General features: G+C 39.1%; 1 protein-coding gene across 1 annotated transcript in view; it reads right to left on the bottom strand.

Annotated features, from left to right (window-relative positions):
* Positions 1 to 3,095: 3,095 nt before the first annotated feature.
* Positions 3,096 to 22,800, bottom strand: part of LOC306882497 (bifunctional heparan sulfate N-deacetylase/N-sulfotransferase 2-like) — a 116,800-nt gene continuing 97,095 nt past the window's right edge. Inside the window, exons 5-17 of the mRNA XM_079437156.1 lie at positions 15,943 to 17,600; positions 11,891 to 11,978; positions 11,074 to 11,228; positions 9,680 to 9,865; positions 8,474 to 8,602; positions 7,976 to 8,158; positions 7,426 to 7,522; positions 6,838 to 6,961; positions 6,376 to 6,550; positions 5,830 to 6,000; positions 5,586 to 5,695; positions 5,382 to 5,484; positions 3,096 to 4,110 (exon numbers count right to left, since the gene is read on the bottom strand). Of these exons, the coding sequence (XP_079293282.1) occupies positions 3,985 to 4,110; positions 5,382 to 5,484; positions 5,586 to 5,695; positions 5,830 to 6,000; positions 6,376 to 6,550; positions 6,838 to 6,961; positions 7,426 to 7,522; positions 7,976 to 8,158; positions 8,474 to 8,602; positions 9,680 to 9,865; positions 11,074 to 11,228; positions 11,891 to 11,978; positions 15,943 to 16,962 (2,667 nt within the window). The 5' untranslated portion in view covers positions 16,963 to 17,600 and the 3' untranslated portion in view covers positions 3,096 to 3,984. The remainder of the gene's footprint in view (positions 4,111 to 5,381; positions 5,485 to 5,585; positions 5,696 to 5,829; positions 6,001 to 6,375; positions 6,551 to 6,837; positions 6,962 to 7,425; positions 7,523 to 7,975; positions 8,159 to 8,473; positions 8,603 to 9,679; positions 9,866 to 11,073; positions 11,229 to 11,890; positions 11,979 to 15,942; positions 17,601 to 22,800) is intronic.

Here is a 22,800-nt window from a genome sequence, read left to right as displayed (position 1 = left end):
TACTTGGACTGGGCTCATATTTGGAGTAAAAGTGTATGGAGTCAATTTAATGCCACATATAAATGAAAAAGAATAAAGTTTTGCAAAATAAAAAAGTATTGAGAGAAAAAATTAAGTTTTGCAAACAGAAATAAAGAATTGCAAAAATTAAGAAATAATTAATTGCAAAAATCAAACAGTTGTAAAAGAAGCTTCTGAACTTTGATTCTATTTTATCTCAGCAACACATATTTTCCATGCTCACACCTACTAATTCATTTGCAACGCTCAGTTTATTTTGCATTTCAGTCAAGCGTGAGCTCGTGATACTGTTTTCCCTTTGTGCTTCACTTCACTACTTTTTCACTCGGTACTGTTTTGACGTGGGGGGTGGAGTCAAGAAACTGGGGGCGTGTTCAGCGGGTCTGGGCACACCCCCCACGAAGCCACGTCATGAGACGCAGATAGCAACAGGTTCGAAAGTCAGCATGGCAGAGCAGAGGCCTGAGGGTGGATTCCAGGTATGTAAAGCTGATGGTTTTCTTTTATTTCACTAACATTAAAATGTGTGTTTTGTAAACTAAATGTAATTACTATTAACGTTGTTTGCCAAAGTTTAAGAAGTTAGAGATCATTTACGCGCACATATGAACGTGTTGGAAAAAGTTAGCATCTGCTAGTCATTTATATCAATATGCACGCGTTTATACTGTTGATGGATTATGTTGTTTACTTTTATTGATTATGATATTCTTACACAACAAAGTATGCAAAATATTTATATTGTGTCTCTTCAAATGGAAAAACAGCTAAAACGGGGAAATTATTGCATTTTGTTTTTTAAATTGACAGGACACCGAGACGTCTGGTCACCCTAGCAACAAGCTAATGTACCCCATCAGTGATTATCTTCATTTTTGCAATTCTTTATTTTTGTTTGTAAAATTTTCTTTTGCTCAATACTTCATTTTTCTTTTGCAATCCTTTATTTTTCTTTTGCAAAACTTTATTCTTTTACATATATATGTGACATTAAATTGACTCCATAAAAGTGTCATGTTGTGAACCCTACCAGTTCAGTAAATGAAAGGAGAAGATAGTGGCATTGAACTTGTGGCCTCTGAATTCTACTGAAGCCAGACGGCCACTGACAGATAACATAAATCAAGTGACATTTGCAAACACAACAGCTACACCAGGAACACCTATAGATGAAAGTAAAAGGCCACCATAGTATATTACTATGTATTACTGAAGTTATACAGACAAAGGTTTTGAGAATTAAAATGGGGGAAACAAGCAACGACACACGAGCACGCTCTCTCTCTTCAAAGAGCGGGGAGGTGCGGCACACATATCCAGCTCTCTGAAGGGCTATCGACCGTTCTCAGGTTTGCTCTGCCAGCGATCTCCTTTATGTAGCAGAGAGGAAATCAATGCCACAAAATGAGTCAATTTCTTACATTAAGCCAAAACAGATGACAGTCTCGCCCAAGTGGGAAATTTCACAACCATTTCAGAGCAGGGAGAGAAAATGGAGGAAGCTGCCAGAGGGAAAAAAAAAGCTTAAAATGAATAGCCTTGGCTCAAAGCGGAGTAAGCAATTAATTGTCATCAAGGCTTTAGTGCAACTGGTTTTGCTTCTTATAGGGATTCTGTTTCTGACAAAAACTGTTAAACAAATCTTTTGTGATCCACAGAAGAAAGCAAATCATACAGGTAGGAACAAAACGAGTAAATGATTACAGAATTTAAATTATTATCGCTTTAAACTAATGAAAGCACAACGTGACAACACACTACACTGAACTTTCTCAATAGGATAATTAAAAAGGGATCGTTAACATCGTTTTAAAAAAGTGACAAAGCCTGTTTAGTAAGTCATTTAGCACAGCAGTGACTCTTTACCTCTACTACAACTAAATATACATGAATAATGCACAAACACACTCAATAGTGGTGTAAACCCATTTGTGGCCAGACACCCACTGAGCAGCCCATTAAGCATTAAAGCTCATGTGTTATTAATAAATGGATGAGTGGAAATGTTCCAGGTGTACAGTGTGTGTATGCATGCATTATGTGAGGTGAGGAGAGCATTTGGCCACCATCAAAATCACTCATTCTATAGCTCCACTATGTGGAGAGAAAAGGCATGACAACTAGAATATTACTTAAGGAGATATCAAAAAGGCCAGTCATATAACAACTCGCTGCATTTAAAAAGGAAACTGAATGTGGTTATTTACTCATTGTATATTACACAACTAACGACTGGTGCATATCAGGCTCTCATGCAGGGTGTTGGCGTATTTGAAGAAATTATTACGAACAGTGCATTTTTGAAATGCAAAGGGAAAGGGATAGCATCTTCTCATTCACATTTATGTCTCTTTTTACAGACACATTTTCTCTAAGCAACTCTTCCACAGGAAGCTCATTAAGCAGTAGTGTGATTGTGGTTAGAGAAATGTGGTTTGCTTGAAGTCGCTGAAATGAAGACTGAGCTACTTTAAATGTATTCACTGTTAGACACAATATGACTGTTAGACACACTTTTCTTGTGCTTTTAAGCAGCAAATATAAAAATATTAAAAAGTGCTTCCCTAGATAGAGCTGTGCTCCCTTTGTAAGTTAATTTGGTGGCAACACTCACAGGCATCTACAGTAGTCAACATTGGAAGTAGATCAAAACCTTTCAAAGTTGTCCTAACACCAAAACAATACCCGTTCTTGTCTTAGGACAACTTTGATTACTTTTGTGATCCACTTCAAATGCTGACTACTATATTTCTCAGACAAGTTTGAGAATATAATAAATTTTTTTAAATGGCAGTATTTCAGAATATTGTTTTACTGTATTTGACCACATTTGTGAGCATAAAATAGCTTCTTTCAAAAATAGTGTATGTCTAACGAAATCTGCAATCAAAAACTGGTTTAAAATTTTCCTTGAGCTGAAACGGCATGAAAATAATCAGGAAGCAGGCAGCGACTCCCTGAATTGAATCGAATGAGGTGCCAAAAAGATTTCTAACACTACATTTTAAGCCCATAATACCTTCTGCTCTTTTCTCAAAAGACTCAATTCCAGACCAAATGATTCACACAAACATATCCAACCTCTCTAAGTGTTTATTAGAGATGATACAGCGTTGGGAGTTTTTAAAATACATTTTTTTTACAAAAAACAAACAAACAAAAAAAAGGCAAGACAGCAGCTCCTCCTTGTGTAGGACAGACCACAAATCACAGCACAGCCCTTCTCCTCTCCCGCTTTCACAGCTCCTGACATACAACACATCTGCCAGTAACTTCCACACTTCAGTGTGCGTAGTGTAGAGGAAAGTGCATGTATAGGATAAATACGGGATACATCTGATAAGACACTTGAAATAAAAGCTGGACTCTAGTGGGAGACGAGACATTGAACAGACACTCCCTCGATTGCATATACTTTCTTATCCAGCATTGCGCGTTTGTGCGTGTGGAGAAGACAAGGGCTGCGGATCTGACGACCTCTAGGCGTCCTATTCAAACAGAGCTCTGGCTGTACACAAAAGCTGTCAGGTTCAACTGTCACAATCCCACCCACCCGGACCCAAAATATACAACGCTTTTAAATGTACAATGTTTTACAATCATTCCTCAGGCGAGATGATCAAGGCTAGACTGTGTGTGTTTTTGTACGAGTACTAGTGTGTATTAACACACTTAAGTCACCAATAAATTCATGCTTGTCCACACTGGTAGTGCGTTCTGGTCCTGACAGGCAGGTCTGTCATAGATAAGAGGAGGGACTACATTTCCCAGCATTCCCTTGTCTTCAACATCTCAGACAGTGAGCACCTTGGCAGCAGAGAGAGGCTGAAGTTTGCAGTCCACTCAAAGCCGTCAGTCATTTCATCTGCTACTATAGTTTTGAACCGAGTGGTTTTGGTACCTCTGTAGTGAGCGGACACTGTTTTTAGGCGTTCTGATACTGGAGGTGCAAGTGACGTCGTCTCAGCTCCAGCTGGTGCTCTGGAGCTCTTCTCTGAGCCAGGTGGGTAACGCCAGACCCAGCCGATTCAGCAGGCGTAATAGTTCCAGGTTATGCTCCCTGTAGTACTCCGTCAGGAAGGCACGTGTCTGGAAAAGACACAAACAAAGCTGTTTAAACTGCTGTGTGCTGTAACTAACAACAGCCTACCGCCATGACTATGTTCAAGTATACAACATCTGAGAGTGCCTTCGCTTAAACGAGCACCTATTTACCCATTTAGTTTTTGTTTCACACAATATACATTATTATTATTAATTCTATTAATCTATCAATAAAAAAACAACATTAAAAATTAAATGATTATAACTGAAATTCTTACTACTAACTAAATATTAATAATGCGATTATAAATTATTGGATTAATTCTATTATTATTAGCGGTTTAATACTACTAAATTATTAGAATTTTCTATAAAAACTAATTATATTATTAATTATATAGTAACTATTATTCCATGTTTATTTAAAAATGACAGATTATTGGATGATCATGATGATGATAATAATAATAATAATACATTTTACAATTATAAATCATTAGGGTTACACTATTTTAAGGGGTCCTTGTTAAAGTGTAATTATACATTTAAGTACGGAGTAATATTAATTAACTACATGTACATACTATATGGTTAGGGTTTGGTTTAGGGTTACTTGCATGCAATTATGTATAATGTATTGTTATTATAATAGTAAGTACATGTAACATGCGTAACAAGAACACCTTAAAATAAAGTGTTACCATGATTAGTTCTATTAATTCTTATATATAATTATTATTTCAAAATATTAAAATTGATAAAATTACTAATTTTGTCATTTGAATTTACAAATTTAAAAACATAAAATTAGAAATTATGATAACGATAATATCACTATTATCATCATCATCATTATTATTAATATTAATAATGATAAAAAATACAAATTGTTGTACTATTGTTAATACAATTAATAATAATCAAATGATCAAAGTTTTAGGTAGTGGAATCAGCTGATAATTGTAACGGACCTGTATATTTATATTTTTCACTATGCCATATTCTGTTTGTTTCATAGAAATAATGTGAAACTGTTTTCAGAAAACTGTTACAAACTGTTAAACTGTAAACGTCAAGGCTGGCCCTGTGTGTTTTTCATTCTGTTTGCCACAAAACAAACATGCTTATTGCATTCCACTACTTGAAACATTCTCAGTGATATGACATGACTATCTGATCTGTGTGAGGTTGAGCCCATCACTTCTCACTGCCGGTGAGTCACACGTCTAAAACAGCTTGTCCTTGCCACTGGCATCGTTCAGAACGAGAGAGAAAGTTTTATGAGGCAGGAGAGAAGAGATGAGACTATCATCTACCTCAGGGGCCATTTCTGGATATTTTCTGCCTTTACTCTTCCCCAGACACTTAGGACGCCCACCTTCCGACCTCTGACACCAGAATCCTTTACCCTCATCAAAGCTGCAATACACACACAACGCACATATAAGACAAATGTTCAGGTTTATTCACAGGTATATACAAGTGTTCATTAACTGAGTGAGGTGAAGGGTGGGACTCACACAAGAGCCTGGGTGTAGTTGAAGATGGGTGTGACCCCCAGGAACCGCTGGATGCCGTCCATCACCAGGGCCGGGTTCGATCGAAGCAGGACGCCGTCTACAATATGGAGCTCCAGTGGAGAAGAGAGAAGACAGTTCAGAAAACAAATGTGAAAAAGCACACAAAATGACTAAATAAATTTTTAAATAAATGAAAATTTAAATAAAAATATTTATAGCAATCAGACACAGATAACTGCAGTACCTGTCTGGCCTGGTAGTGCACAAGCCAGCGCTCTAGATGTGTGGCGTAAGCCCCAGGCTTAAGGCTGCGGCTCTGAAGGGTCAACAGCTGTTTAGATGCAGACGGACCTGCTGTTACAACCTCATGGAAGGTATGGTTAATGGCAGCAGGGTCCTGGTGTGCTCGCTGATGCTGACAAGACATAAAAACCACACAACTCATATCAAAATTTCTGTGGTGTAAGAGAAGGGTTCATGGTTAAGATAAATGCTATCTGACAAGAACTTCCTGCTGCCAATACATGGGCTGCACTATTAATGAACAAAATGATTGACAGTGCCTCAAATGACTACGGCTGCCACAAAGACGTGCAGTTTTTCAGTATGTAATTCAGTGATGCGTGTCAGGTAATGGGGATATTTTCGGAGTGCCACTCCATTAAAAATAACTGCTACCAGGACCTTTAAATGATTACTACAGCTGAACTAGTACATCTATTACAGAAAAAAGGCCACACAATATGAGAGAAAGAGAGAGGAAGTATGAGAGAAAGCTGTTGTAGAGTACCTGATACCAAGAGTAGGCTCTGTCGACTGGGTTGATAAGCAATGCTATGATCTTGGCTCTGGGCAGTAAGGCAGCAGCCCTCTTTGGAACCACCTCTGTATCAAAGTAGTTGGCACTTTTCTCAAACATGAAGTCTGTGCTGACGTTCGAGGGGAAGGGAAAGAAGTCCATGTACCTGGAAGAGATTAAGAAGTGTAATAACAACAAATACACTACAAGGGGCTAGAATAAATTATTTTTAGTCTTCCATTACAGGACACTTTAATGTCATCTCACTATTAAAGTTCATTTTTAAGCAGAGGGCTTATCCTGTACCTAAGTAATGGATCTATTAAAATTTAAATTTGAAACCAAGACTGTATTACATATATAATAAAGTGGAGGGGTGATAAACTTATTATGACTAATGATTTGTCTCTGCTACACTGGCTGGGAGTGAAAAAGATGTGCTGTGTATATTACCAGTCAATGCCATTGTGGTAATTCGGCCCGTTAAAGAACTGGATCTCCTCAAAGGTGACTGGGCTGGGGAAGTTGCTGGTGATGGCAGGGTGAAGGGTCAGGAAGGAGTGCAAAGCGGAGGTACCTGTGGTCAGAAATAAATAATATTAAAGGTGGGGTATGTATTTTTTCAAAAACGCTTTAGAAAACTGAATCGGGCCGGGTACCAAAACAAACTTGTAGCCAATCAGCAGTAAGGGGCGTGTCTACTCATGATGAGGGGGAGAGTGTGCTCAGTGCACAGGATAGACATTAGCCGAGCGACAGAAAGATAGAGATGGCAGATAAAAAAACAAAAGAGGAAAACATCTGCAGAACAAAAGAAGGCTTACACCGTGTCTACACCGGACGTGACAAAGTGACCGTTGAAAATCATTTGTCAATACGTCATAAATAGAACGCGGCAGCCGTTTACTGTCGGGATCCAGTGGGATCCTTTTGGGGGTTTAGCGTGTTTGTTTTGGTGATTTCAAATTTCAACATTGGCTACCAGAAATCACTTACCCTACCTTTAAACACAATCTCTAAGGTTTGAATACCGGGACTGACCTGTTTTCTGTGGGCCAACAACCAGAAACTTGGGCAGCCTATCACAGGTCTTTTCTTTGGACCAGATGTCTTTATGCCTCTTGTCATGACAGGGATTCTGAATGGATGAAATATGGAAGAAAAAAAATATTCCCACATTTTTGCATTTCACATTTTATTTGATAAAACAATTTACAAAGGTTTTCCATCTATTCATTCATTACAGTTTTAGTTATAATATAACTGATAACACTATCATTTTAAAAATAAATTTCTAGCGAATCATTGTAATTATTAGATCTAAATTATAATACATATTAGTGCACAAACATCTCCTGAAACTTATTATTATATACAGTATTATATTATTATGTATTTATTTATTTTAAAAAAATAAATAAATATGTATTACTATTATTAAATAATATTACATTTATTAAATAATACTAAATATATTATATTTATATTATGAAATAAATAATTTAATAAATAAATATTTAAATATTTATTACTACAACTATTATAATTATAGCTGTGATTATAATCACAAAGATTTTTGTATTTATTGTACCTGCCATAGGGGGTCCATCTCTTCTGGAAAGATCTGGAAGTATTTCTCAGCTAGTTCCACTGGAGGTAGCGTCTGTAGCCGTAGGTTGGTCCAGCACTGCACAAACTTCACCAGAGACTCAAAGGTGTACAGGCCGAGCCGATCGTTTCCGTAGTTAGACAGGTGAGTCATGAAGATGCTGATCTGAGGGTGGGGACAGTGTTATTTACTTAAAACTTCATTTTGTTTCTTTTTAAGTAAAGCTTTGGAAACATCTACTATTTTCATTTTGAAGATCATAATCTAGGTTATATTTCCAGCTGCCACACTAGCAAACAATTCAGGCGATAGGGCCGAACACAAACAAAAGCATAGAGTGCAAGGGCAGGACTAGGTGACAGAGGCTTAAGGCTTTGGGAAAGATAAACAAACACACACAAACAAAAATATACTCACTCCCATTCACTAGACACACACAAGCACAAACACAGAGGGGAAAACTGCACAAATGCAACTCACAGGGTTTAGGAGGACGGTGAGGAAGAGTTCTCCTCCACGTATGCTCTTGTCCAGCTCACGAGAGCCTCCAGGGTACTCATTATAGAAGATGGTGTGAGTAAAAAGGCCACATGTCTGCCTGGGCAACACCTGCAGACAGACGAAAGTGAGAGACCTGTACAGACAGCATTCAACTCTGCTTCAGCCATTGCACAGACGAACTCCAAGAGCAATGTATTAGAAGCAATGAAACAGCCATTTGTCTCAATTTGAGCTCAAGCTACAATAACATTATTTTGCATTATTTTTATTGGATTTGAAAACACGGTCTAATTCATAAAACACAAGCAAAATTAATTTATATATTGTTTGTTAAATCATTATTGGTTACACTGTTGCACTGTTGAATTGAATAATGCAAGATTTACAGAGAAAATCGTTCTGCTTGTGTTTTATTAATAAAACCCCTTTCACACTAAATGCAATGAGAAAAAAACTAAATCACAGACACTTTACTGCTCAAAAGTTTGGGATCAGCAAGACGTCTTTATTTTTAAAACAAATTATTTTAACTCTGCAAGGACGCTTTAAATTGATCAAAAGTAAAGTGACAGTAAAGACTATTTTTAACATTACAAAAGATTTCTATTTCAAATAAATGCTGTTCTTGTAAACCTTATATTTTAGAATCCTAAAAAAAAGGAACGTTTCCACAAAAATATTAAGCAGCACAACTGTTTTCAACACTGATAATAAGAAATGTTACTTGATCACCAAATCAGCATATTAGCATGATTTCTTAAGGATCGTGGGACACTGGAGTTAAGGCTGCTCAAAATGAGCTTTGTCATTACAGGAAAATTTTATTATTTTTATTAAAATAGAAAATAGTTATTTTAAAATTCCAATAATAATCAAATTAATGCAAATATAATAGATGCCATTTTAAACCAAAAAAACTTGCCCTTTCACATTTAAACTTTTTTTTAAAAAAGGAACTGCAGTAATGCAGTAACAATTAAAACATTAAATGAATTCAAATTTTAATCTCTTGACTGCCCTTTTTTTTTAAAGGAATTTAATGTGAAAAAAAAAACAAGATGTCAACAAACTACGTTGTGAATGAATACTGAATAAACTGTACATAAAAGATAATTTTCCCCGTTTCTCTCCTCATGTTTCTTGTATAAGATCATCAAGCTTTACAGTGAAGTGGTAATGTTTTACCTTTATGCCACAATGTATAAAGCCCCTACGATAGCGTGCCGGTCTCAGGTGTGGATACTCTTCTGTGCTGGTCACTGTGATCCCCCATACACTCTTCCAGGCCTCGTAAAGCTGGCTGTGTACAGGATACACCCCTGAATGGTGGGGGGCCACAGCGTACCCCATGTCTGTGGGAATACCATGCTCCTGTAATGAAAAGAGACAAACAAATGCTCATGAAGATCAATCACAAAGCTACTCTCCACTTGAAATTCACTCGCAATTGCACTGCCAAGACTTATGGGGCGAACGAGAGTAGAACAAAGGAGAAAAGTCGATAAGAGATGCATTAGAGATGTCGTTAACAAGACATGTCATCAGAGTGTGTGCGAGCGAGAAGCTTTTGATTATGCTTCTCTGCAGAAGAAAAATCTAACTCAATGTGTCAAGAGGCGTAGTTATTTCTAATGCCACATGAGGGTGGTAGACAAACACATCCTTAAAATGAGCAAAGGGCTTTACTTTCAGTCCAAGGTGCCACTTTAAGAGCTCCACGTGTGTGTTACTTCTCACTGGTGTGTGTGTGTGTCTCTGTGAGAGCACAAACTGTGAGCCCCGAACTAAGGACGGCCCTTTGCAGGCTCATTAAACCTTGATGAAGGAGCTGTGTCTTCTCCATTGAGCAGAGTGCAGGAGAAGGCATATGTCAGTGTCTGCTCTAAAGACAGGATGTGACAGAAGGATTAGAGAGAGAGGAGGAAAGGGCTGATTAGTATTCACGGTGCACTCCCTCTCGCGGTCTGTCTGCCGGCGGCCCATATCCCACTCCAATGACCATTATTACACCAGGGTGGGCTCGTTTCAACAGGCCAAATTCACAATCTCCTCGGCAGATGCACTCTGAGTCAAGGTCAAAGAGAATCCTGCCGATCCAATGAAAAAGTGCTAATTCAAATCAGTAATGAAATACCAACATGAGAAAGTTGGCGGGCAGAGAATCGATACTCACATCTCTGTGACAACAGCAATAATGGCTGTAAATAGTAACGCAATAATGAAGAAACAAAGCGAGCTCCCCTGTCGCAACACAACAAATGGAGGGAAAAAACTAATATGGAAAAGATCGAAGAAACTATTTTTGTGCGTTAAAATTTTTGTGTTAAAATGCATTTGCTTATCCAAGTTTAATACTTAAAGAAAAGAATATGTAAGTCTTTTGTACTGTAGGTTGGCTGAAGAGTGTAAAGACATCCAACTAATGGAGTGGCAATGGGGGAGTGGGATCAGGTGTATGTCCAAACAATGGTAGAAGTGTGGAGGATTTGGTAATATTATGTTTGCAATTCTGTTTGGAGCAATTAGTGGCACAGAAATTAAACAGTTTGGCTTTAAGATGTATAATTTTACCAACAAACCTGTGCAAACTGCATGTTGAGTCTCATCTGCTCCGCCAGCACGCTGACATTGTGGAAAAGGTGCGGCTGCATGTGACTCCACATGTGTGGAAACCACCAAAACTCATGCCGGTGCTGCAACAGCATGTCGTCGCCTTCATCCTCCTCCTCTGTACCTGCAAAAATACATATACGTTCTGCTGAAGTTTAATAGTAAACACATTTGGGCCAAAAAGACCTTTCAAAAAATATGTTTGTTTAGTAGTTTTTAATAGCCTGAAGAGGAAAAAAAGTTCAAAATCTGATTGAAATCACATTTTTGTTATTCAGTCTCATTTTCATGTTTTTCTGTGGTTAGTGTATTAATATTGGATATTTCCGTTATGCAAAAACGAGTGAAACATCCAAATTTCACTCAAATTCACCCTATGCATCTACACTACCATTTAGAAGTGTGGGGTAAGCAAAATTTCTTCTTTTTTTTTTGAAAGGAAATTAATGCTCTAATAATGCATTAAGTTGGGGAAAATGCGACAGTTAAGACATTTATAAAGTAACAATCATTTTACATATATTTAAAATAAATGCTGTTCTTTTGAACTTTGTATCCATCAAAGAATCCTGAACAAAAATGGATAACATTTTCCTCAAGAATATTAAGCAGGTCAACTATTCTTAACATTGATAATAATAATAATAAATGTTTCTTGAGCACCAAATAGATCTGGCCATAAATAACTTTCTTCGTTGGTTTAACAAAATCAGATTTAAACAAGAAAAAAGTCTGATTTCTCCTGCAGTGTCTCTTAAAAGACAACAAGAAAATGGAAAAAAGTACCTGCATAGTAAAACTTCCCGGAGAATCCAAGATTGAAGGTAAAGTTGGGAACTAGCGTCCGCAGTTTATTCTGTGTGTTGAGCAAAGCCTTGAAATAGAAGAAGAATTATCACTTTAATAACACACTATCAAAGCCCTGCCTAAAATCTGTGGAAAAAGATTAGCAAGATGCCAAGAACAAACACAACAACATTTGACTTAACTCTGAGCTATGCTTGAAGGCAAAAACAACAACAGTAGTGTTAAACGAATCTCTCCAGGTACCTTAGGCATTCACATTAACAAATGAATGAGCTAAAGTCACCAATAGATGGCATTGTGGTGCCAATTCAGTCCTGTGAAGGAAAGAAGAACTTTTAGGCCGTCGGGCAGATCGACAGACTGAGTGGGATGAGAAATATACATTTGCATTCAAATCTCCTCTACCCACGAGCAGGTCAGACGTGCGAGTTAAGCCGCAGCCTTAACATCAATCTAAACTCATCCTTGCGAAATGAACACATTTCATAACTTAGCATCACTGCGCACATCTAGCTAATGACGACGCTGTGAGGCTTGAAATACAAAATGATCCTGCCATCAAGCCCTGAGAGTGATACGGGGGTATAAGCGAATTACAGCGCAGTTCCAGCACAAATCAGACGGCGGGGAGAGATAGTATCGCTTCCCACACAAATCGAACACAAAGCCGGGCCGATAGTTGCGACAGTATCACAAATCAAGCCGCGCTGCTGGGGAGAGAAGGCTGCTGCTTCGCAGTGAAGAGATGGCATCTTTCGCTGATTTAAGAGCCGCCGGTGTCCCTGAGTATGAGTGTATCCAATATTTGTTCTGCTTTGAGTGTGTTTGCTCAGCATGTCGGCATAATCCTGTTTTTATGGCAATCTCCGAGCCATCCAAGATTGCAGAGCGATGTCCAGCGTGGACCGATTCAGTAGTGTGAATCACCTTTGACAGGTTGATAAAAGAAGAAAAAAAAGATACTACCCATTTAAAAAAATAAGTAAATTTGGTTGTCCTTTCACAATCAATAACATTGTTCAATGAGTTATGAAAGAGTAAGAGAAACAGCCAAAATGGCAAGAGGACAGAACACAGCTTTTGTCACCACTGACCTTAGCGGTCACAACAGACTTGGCTCAGCACTGCAGCAACACTACTGAAACATTTTCATACCTGAATCCTATTTTCTTCCCATAGCCCGTCTGATTATCTCTTGACCTAACAGACTAGGTCTCAAGATGGTTGCTGAGACGAGATTCAGCCAGATGCACAACAAAACAGTCCAATGTTGAATCTGGGAAAGGCATCACATTTTGACAGCGGACATGGGCAAAACATTCATTCCCTTACAGATCATCTACTCTCCCCGTACAGCTGACACTCAATAGTCACATGAAATCTCTAAGTACAGCTGGATTGTCGAGAAGCTCAAATTCACAACTGTAAAAATAAAGACAAAATTCTCAAGTACACAATACAACTACACATTACTCTTATTATATAGCAGCAATCATTGCCTAAACCAATTAAAAGTACATTTTTAAACCAGAACTATACTATTTTTATGTCTATTTATTTGTAAAATGTTTAATTTACATTTGAAATTTAGTTAAAAATTAAATGCATTTGATTATTTAACAAATTTATAATTATATCTTGTTATTTTTAAGTGGCACTCCATAATTTACTTCTAACAGAATTTTATTAAGGATGCCCAAAGTTTTTTTTTCTTCAGAACTCCATCTACCGATACATGTGGAAAGCTCCCCACTTTAAGACCCCAAAATGAAAAATGACACAATGGTGATTTTTTTTTTTTTTTGTGTGCTGTTTCAATGAAGACTGGCTCTCCTTGTACATGATAATCTGCCAGTATCCCAATGACCTGCGCTATTTGCAAGCTACAAATGCTGAAATCATCTAGTTGTCCCACAATATATACATTTACATACATAGCATTGAACTGTGTGTACAAATGGACATCATATATGCATGTGTATTGAGTAGGTGGCAATAAATAAGCTTCAGTTCTGAAAAAGCATATGGAGTAAGAATAGATGCGATTAGTCCACCATTAGACACAGTTTGAGTTTTCTATGCAGCACCACTGGCTGAGGTGATTACAGCCCACTTGATCAGCTTTAGGCCAGGCGGCATGGCATACATCACCATACAATGCTGGCAAAAAAACAACAACAAACACAGCTCTGTGGGTGGATAATCTGTTTTACACACATTTCTGCAAAACACTTATGCTATCTGTGGAATAAAAAGAAGAAGAACATGGGTGAACTAAAAACTGTGTCCTTGCTCCGAGCTATTGTCCCCAGTAACCATCATGACTAAGACCGACTGTAAAATGAAAACATGGAAATGAGTTGCTGCATATATTTTCAAACATTCTTTCACCAGTAAATAATAAATAGCACCAGTTGTGAAACAGGCTGGGTTTTAAGGGATGTTCAGGGCTAAATACAAGTTATGCTCTATCAACAGCATCTGTGGCATGTTGTTGATTACCACAGAAAATAACTGACTCATCCCTCAGTCTGCAAAAACAAAATGTTTTGATAAAAATGCACTTTACAATGGAAGACTATGATGCAAACATACAACACTGGCTCAGATGCTATTGAGAGAGCTTAACTTGTATACAGTGGATTTCATACCAAAGTACGGGATAGGATGGATACCCTCAAGTGTTACACAAGACAATACATTTTAAACAAAAGTATAACATAAAAATATTAAATATACATTTTCATGCACATTTGCTGAAAATTAAATTGAGTAAAGGCACTGAGGGCACCCACGACAATATTAGTTTATACAAAAAAAGCCAAGAACCACCAAAGAGGTGAGATATTATTCAGTTATATTAAAGATGCCTTTCCTGAACCCTGAGGACGAGCTTAATGAGTGAAAACATTTTACTAAGGTAGGTTTTAATATTTCCAAGGTATGACCATGATTCCCACCCATGTTATACAACTTATTAGAAAAGTAATAGTTCAACTAAAATGTAACTTCTGTCGGCCTACTCATTTTTTGACATTACAATTATTATTATATTTGAACAAAGTGGCCATGTTATTGTTCCTCTTTTGTGTTACACAAAGTCAGTCAAATGAGTTTGAAATGATAGAGGCAGAGTGATAACACATAAATGACTTAATACGTATTATTGCGTAAGCTATTCCTCTAACATAAGAGAAATATCTGACATCTCTTCTAATGTCACGTCTATCCAGTCACCATTTTAGCAAAGTACATTTAACATTGCCAATTGCTAACTTTGTCAAATATAATTGATGGCGGGCTAATTAACTGCTTGACCGATTCAGTAAGCAGACAGACGAGGCAGATTCTTCTGCTGAAGAAACATCTTCATGTTGTCAATGCAAATGTGACATTAATTGCCCTATTATTTCTTATTAGAGCTGTTAATTTACTTTGTCTGGCTTCAAAGAGGACAACCTCTGGGTGGTATCTATCTTTGCAAGTGTACACTCCATATTTACGGCTCCTGAAAGCATTGCGGTTTTCATACTTTAGGAGGCCGAAAGCTTCTACTCAATCTGATGATGAGCACTGGGAGGGATTCATACAATGCGAATAAATGGGTTAATAGGCACATTGTCCAAAGAGAGAAATTATCCCTCGCTATAACACATTATTTTGAGTACTAGCTGTTTTAGCCTCGAATCTCCATGACACTACAGTGCTCAAAGCATCATTAGTGCACCATGCTATCTCTCAGCCAATACATTATGTTACCCATTTCAAGAACATGAGCTTTGCTTGTTACACACTGGCTGAGATGAAGAGCATGAGAGATCAATGTGAATGTTCATAGGTAAACAACACTTGAGCAGCCTAAGAACTTTTAAGGGTTAGATCAGCCAAAAACGAAAATGAAAATCATACACTCATCCTCACAGGGTTCTAAACCACGGAAGCAAGTCATACAGGTTTGGAACGCCATGAGGGTGAGTAAATGAAGACAGAGTATACATTTTTGCATGAGCTAAGTTAGAAAACACACTCACCTTCACATCTGTCACCTTCATACGTGTACCCTCCTTTCCCACAAATATATCATCCACATCAACTAGCAGATGCCTCTCCAAGGACAGGCAGAGTCTTTTCCCTGTCAGATACGCTATGGCATCCACAAAAATTAACTTGTGCAGCCAAAACGACAGATTGTTGCCAAATAGCACCCTTTGAATGCCGTCGTGAAGGCCAAGGTCCTGAACTACAGTGGCATGAAGGGCTCGGTGGGGGCCCAAATTTGCCAGTGCTTCTGAGGATTTTGTGACAGCCAGGAGCACAGGCTCATAGGTGCTATGGTTAGACTGAAATACCGTCCAGTCATCGCCAGGGAGCGGGCCCTGCTCCACCTCGTTGGGTTTGGTTATGTACAGTAATGGGGCGGCAGGGTTGATGTGGTAGTCCCGTAGGCCCAGGTTAGAGTGCAGGAACAGTGGGAAGCCCTTCAGCTGGGCACTAAGCAGTGAGTTCTCATTGGCTTTGAAGAAGCCGATAATGCCTACACCAAATTCAGCACAATATTTATCCAGCAGGTCACGGTTCCAAGCATCCAAGTTGACGTACTTGAGAATGTTCTCATAAATGACCAGGGCATAGCGGCCGATGTCACGCTCCATCAACGTAGGCATGTCCCCCTTGCTGGGTGCAATCTCAGTGTGGTAACGAAAGCGACTGGATTCAAGGATAGCCACGATCTCTTGTCCAAGCTGAGAGTAGATGCTTTCCACAAAGACCAGCACCACAGGCTCTGTTCGAGAGTTATCCACTGCTTTAACTGTCCTCTGCCGGCCTGTGAAAGGGGGCAGGAAAAGAGGAGCTCGTTGGCCTCCTGGTGCAGCAGCAACAACCCCACCACAGTCACTAAAGGGCAAAGGGGGCGCCTCCTTTAATTTAGGGCTGTTGCTGACATAGTAGGCCAGGAAAGCCATGGAGAGCAGGCAAAAAATGATGAGCGCCAGGATAAGGCGGTGGAGCTCGAGTTGCCTGACACCCCGCACTAACTTCCACAGCCCCATGGCCACAGCGCAAACGTGGGACCGGGGAAGAGAGGGGGGTAGAGGGGAGGCTGAGAGCCTGACCGTCGCAGTGTTCGCAGCAAGAGGATGACAACAGAGAGGAAAAGAGAAGGAAAAAGGAAAAGGGTTGAGCAGCAGACACCGGCACAAGTTTTGGGTCAGGAGTAGCCATTTATGCTAGGTCACCATGGCCCCCATAGCCCATGACGTGTGTCTCCGCTTTGATTGCTGCCTCTAGCCACAGTCCTCCAATGAGGTCAGTCAGCTCTTTCACCCCCACCATGCGTTCCCTGAGTGCACTTGCTCTTGGCTGGCGTCTTGGGCCTGGAATAAGAGGATTGGGTTTCTTGATCACTCTTGACGACACTCCTCCACCACCACTCGACAAAGGATCAGCTGTTTTGCTGCCGACTTTTACGTTGCTGTGTGCCGAGATTTCAAATAAGCACGTGCCTCTCGGTGCAAAGGGCTCTTTGGGATTTACTGAAGTGCTTCAAGGCCTAGGCTTCACTTGCCCCGCTGGACTCAGTAGTGGATGCTCTGAGGGTGTTCACCACTGGGGCGGGATGGTGAACATTGCCCCCTGTAGAGGCCCAGCATAGATGGCACATTCACCATTGGGCAGGATGAGTCAGAGTCTGAAAGAAAGAGAGAGGAGAGATGCAATCAGTCCAAACATTATCATGTACCTTTAAAGAGTTGATAAAACGGGGGAAGCAAGGTGATCTGACGAAGTGGTTGTAGCCTAGACCAAATGTTGCTTCACTCTTATACTTCAAAGCAGCCATGTGATTTTGCTATTAGTGTGACTGCTGTTGTGGATCACTACATTACCATGGAGTCGTCTTTTTTCTCATGACTCCGAAAATAGTCCTGGAGCCGTTGTACTCCAGTAAGATAACATTACAGGTGGGATAGAGAGATCACTGACCTTATAGATAAGTGACTGGAACAGTTTAAAAGGTGAACTTGGGACCCACATAGACCTAATTAGAGCATGGGAGGGCAGATGATGGGTAATTCAAAACTTTAATTGGAACGCACTGTTTGTAAACTTGAGAATATCTTAACTAACCTCCATAGGAAAGAGCAAGTTACAGTTAGATCGAGTTTCAAGATGCTGGAAATGGAAATCATTGGATCGCAGGCACATTTTCTCCTTCCTCTCCCCACCAAGAGAGGCTTTGTCATCTTACAGCCAGCTATCAGTCTCTGACATGATCAATGCCAGCCATGCTGTAACTATAAATCAGGCTAGCACTTAAAGGATCGTTTTTCCCACAGATGAACAAGCATAGCCTGTGCTTTGGTCAAAGGCACCTTGTCTATGCGGGGTGATAAGCTAAAAGAGAAAAATAAAGGAAATGAGAGAAAATTCATAAGGAATGAAAAGACGCTAGGAACTAGAAACAGACCTTCACTTCCACCTTCAAAAGCTAATAATAAATGCAGAGAATCTTAATGTGGTAATTCACCAGTCTGAAAGAAGGCAAAGAATAATTATAAGAGAAAATGAGAATGGCGGCGAAGTGATCAGCTGCAATAAATTTATCAACCTCAGAATGAACCCTACAGAGGAACACATCCTGATACGGAAACCTAGGTTATTATTAGCCTGGGAGCACTCTAACCTCAATGACCAGTTCTCCATCAGTTCAAAACATAAACACAAGCAAACACAAGTGCACACAAACAGCAGTTTTCCATCACGACACGATTCACAAGGTCATAAAGATATACCCAGGTCAGTGTGTCCAATTCAACATTATATTATCTGTACGGTAAAGCAACAGGCTGAGTGAAGGGGGAACAGCAGCCCTGAATCATTGAGCAGAATGGTTTCACATGGCATGTGCTGTTGAAGCCAGGACGAAATTACTACTGAGCATTTCTCATCTCAAGAGAGTAGCTTTCACATTTGAGTCAGAGAATGCAAATCATGAACTATTGCTGAACTCGAACAGGAAATGATCAGGATGGCCATGCATATCTTGTGTTTATTACACTGCTCTTGTCAGTAAACAAACATGCTTACAGAGCAATGGTGCACATGAGCACAGGAGGAAATGAGATGGGGGAGTGTGACTAAGGGAGGAAAAGACACAAAGAGAGAACAAGTATAAGGGATAACAGACAGTCAAGAAAGTAGAGAAGCAAAAAGCAAGAAAGGCAGCAAAATGTCACTGCTAACTAATAAAGATCCACTGATGCCCTAAAGTGGCGTATGCATGTTTGAGAGAATTGCATTTTCCCTTGTAATAAGTTTGCATATTTGGTGGTCAATTATCATCATTGCTTAATTATTAATAATAAGGGTATTTATTATCAATGTTGAAAATATTTTTGCTGAAAATTAAACTTTGCCGCCACAGGAAAAAAATATGTTTTAAAATATATAAAAATAGAAAACATTTTAGATTGTAATACAATTTCACAGTATTATTTTTTTCTGTATTTTTACTGAAATAAATGCAGACTTGGTAAAAGAAAAAAGAAAAGAGACTTCTTTAAAAAATATTAAAATGTTAATTATTCTAAACTTTTGACTGGTAGTATACACACAGTGACTTGCCAACCTCAAGCAATTAAAATGCTGTTGGTATTAAATATGTACTTCTAAAGTGTGAGAGAAATGGAAATGAAGAGAAGCCGGAAATTTACTAGAATTGTTCTTTAATTAGCAGCAAATGGAACATCTTGTCTCAATATCCTGTGACAGAGCTTTTTCTGCTAATACACGGCCATGTTAATGGGGTAGAATGAGGGCAAAATGAAGGAGTGAGTACATGTGAAACCATGTGTGAGAGCAAGAAAAATGACTGATTAGACATGGCAGGTGACAAGGTGCATAAGGATGTTATCACCTTGAAGAGACTGTATGCCACATACACAAAGACACACACACATTCACAAAAAATAATTTCCTGTGCTAAACTGTCTGTCCACACTGAAAGAGTAGCAAAATCACTTTTATGTGTCACACGTGGCTTTTCAAAGTTGGTTATGATAAACTGGAATTTACATGAAATGGATGGTTTTAATCATGATGGCATGACACCTGGTTAGGACACCGTGTTAAATGTACATCGCAAGACATTGTACAACCCAACCAAGAGGGAGCTAGTTTCTCTCGTGCTGCATAAATTACCCTGCAAGACTGCCATGCCTCCCTGACCCATGACCAATATGACCTCTGACCCCTAATCCATACTGACTGAGCTTGCATGTGGGCTCTCAGATTTCCATCACTCCAGTTTCTTTCTGCTCTAACTTAATTACGGCAGAACAACTCAATCTGCCTTTGTCTTGTATCTTGACCGCTAACAGAAATCAGATCCAAACTCGATCAAAACAGCAGCTGGAAAGTAAATGCATCTACATCACTTTATACCAAACTACATTTTGACATTTTCACAAAATAAAATCCATTAAGCTAAGTTTATGTGGGTGGTTGTCAAGCTAGTTCTACACAATTGGTAAGTTGCTTTTATTGTGGTTGCTAGGGTGTTCTGGTGGTTGTTTAATGATCCATATTAAAAGAGCCCACCAAGTATCTATAATGTATTGGTCCCTAGATATGCCTAACGTCCCAACCTAAATGTAAGTCACAGCCAAGTAAAAAGTCTTATAATAGTGCAACTCTCTTCAACAAACCACATTATTTCGGTGATTCCTGTAGCACAAATTGTGCGGGACATGTTACACACATAATTTTAATACTTGTGGTTAAAGGCCTTTTTCAACCTCTAACCCCAACTATGAGCAAATAGTGATGCTTGCTTTGGCAAACAGCCCTAATTAGCCTACAGGGCTGATGGTGCAGTGTACAAAGTGACCAGCAGGGGGCTTCCACACACAATGGGCAGAGAATTAAGGTCTCTGGGCAAAGTGGAGGAGGGGGATATCATTAGGGCCCAAGGTCACACTGAATTTGAGCCACAGGTGTGCAGGCATCATGGGCATCTTGCCTGTACACACACACACACACACACACACACACACACACACACACACACACACACACACACCTGAAAGAAAACTAGACTGCTTCAATCAATACTAAGTAAAAAAAGAGCACTTTAAACTGCTACTATGTGTGGAGAAATTTAATGAGCCTGCAGCTTACCTGCTACATCCAATTTTCAACTGAAAAAATACAGACTGCTTCTACAATAACAAAACGCTTCAATAGCACAAAAAAATCTTTAAATGGATTCAGTCCTGTGGGGCAATTAACATGCAAATTATTTATAGAATTTACAAGCTGTGGGGGACGGTGGGAAAAAAAAGCTCAGCTTATTTTTAATCAAAGGAAATGTTTTACAAACAGCTGGAGATTGTGGCTTTATCGGAGCTATAATTTTGAACCCCTGAATTTGAGACGGCTGCAGGTTGACAACAGCAGTGATCGTTCTCTGAACCATAATTGTTTGGGACAAAGAAATGAAGGGGGACCATGTGAGGACCCTCTCCTCAGCCTCTCTGCCCCAGCAACCCCAGGGTCAAGCCCTCGCTACCCAAACACCACAATGCTGACAGTCAAATTCCACAGGCCGCTGCCTCCCTCTGATTATTCACCATGAATAACACACCAAATAGACTTACTCCAGTGCATGAAACGGGCGGAACAAAACCAAAGGAGAAAGGAGAAAAAAAAAAATCCCCCCACCATTTGTCTTCTTCCTGGCATTTCTAATCTCAGCTGAGAGGAAAAAAACAAAAAAACAAAAACAAAAGGAAATCAAAAACTAAAAAAAGAAAAAAAAAAGCTGAACTCTTGTCTATCAAATCTATGCATTTCTTTTAGTGTGGAAGGAGATTAAAGCGCTTTGCTGCTTCTCATCCCATTCAGACTTCAATTAGGCATGTAAAGTGTGGCTAAACTACGTCTTTAAAGTGTTTATTTTACCCATCCATTTCTCAGAGTGCTACGTGAGAATGAGGGCGGCGGTGCTGATAAAGCGCTGCTTGTGTTTGGCTTTTGAGAACGCTGGCTTCTCTCTCTCTCTGCCTCTCTGAAAATAGTGCAAAAACAGAATGTATTATGAGTGACTGAAAAGGAATTACCCAAACTAAGCTGATTTACTGATGTGAGCTGCATGCTGAAGAGCTCCAGCAGGGTTCACTCTCGCTGGCCGCTGCTGATCTCCTGATAATGCTTGCAGCACAGGCACTGTTAATTGTGGGATTACAGGACAGCAATTAGCAAGCCAGACTTAACTGGAGAGGACAAAGAGACTAAATGACTAACACAACTGGGACAAACTGAAATTGGAAGTCTTCAAATCTGGACAGTAGTTTTAGTGAGAGCAGCCATCTTAGGATAGCATGGGATGTATTTTGGTGACAGCCAGTGTTGTGAATAAAATCAGCATTGACCTTACAAAAGTGATTACTTAACCATGCCCACCTCTTTTCAAGGGTGGGTACTCTGTGTATATTCGTCAAACAAAATGACTTTGCAAGTCTCGCTGATGTACCTGATGATTTTGGAATAAATTACTTTAGATGCAGTTTATCATCGAGCAAACAAAACAGATAGCACAAGCTTTTGTATCAGACTGTTATGTTGCAACACTAAACATAAAAGTAGATAATGAAAAAAGGTGAAATTACAAGGGGATATGTACCCAAGAAGTCAAACAGTTCACATAAATATTAACATTAACACAAAAGAAAAATGTTTTTTTTCAAAAGGAATATGCACATTTAACATAGTATTTGTATTAATGCACAAAAGAAAATGCGGGAGGACAATGTCAAGAATGACAAGCACTATTTAAATCTATTATCCCTCTTTCTAAAAACATCCATCAAACTGTTTTCTACCATTCCTTT

The sequence above is a fragment of the Barbus barbus genome (genome assembly GCF_936440315.1).
Source record: "Barbus barbus genome assembly, chromosome: 16".
NCBI classification, from domain to species: Eukaryota; Metazoa; Chordata; class Actinopteri; order Cypriniformes; family Cyprinidae; genus Barbus; species Barbus barbus.
Note: the sequence above shows the minus strand (reverse complement) of the source record. Positions and strands in the feature narration are given on the sequence as shown.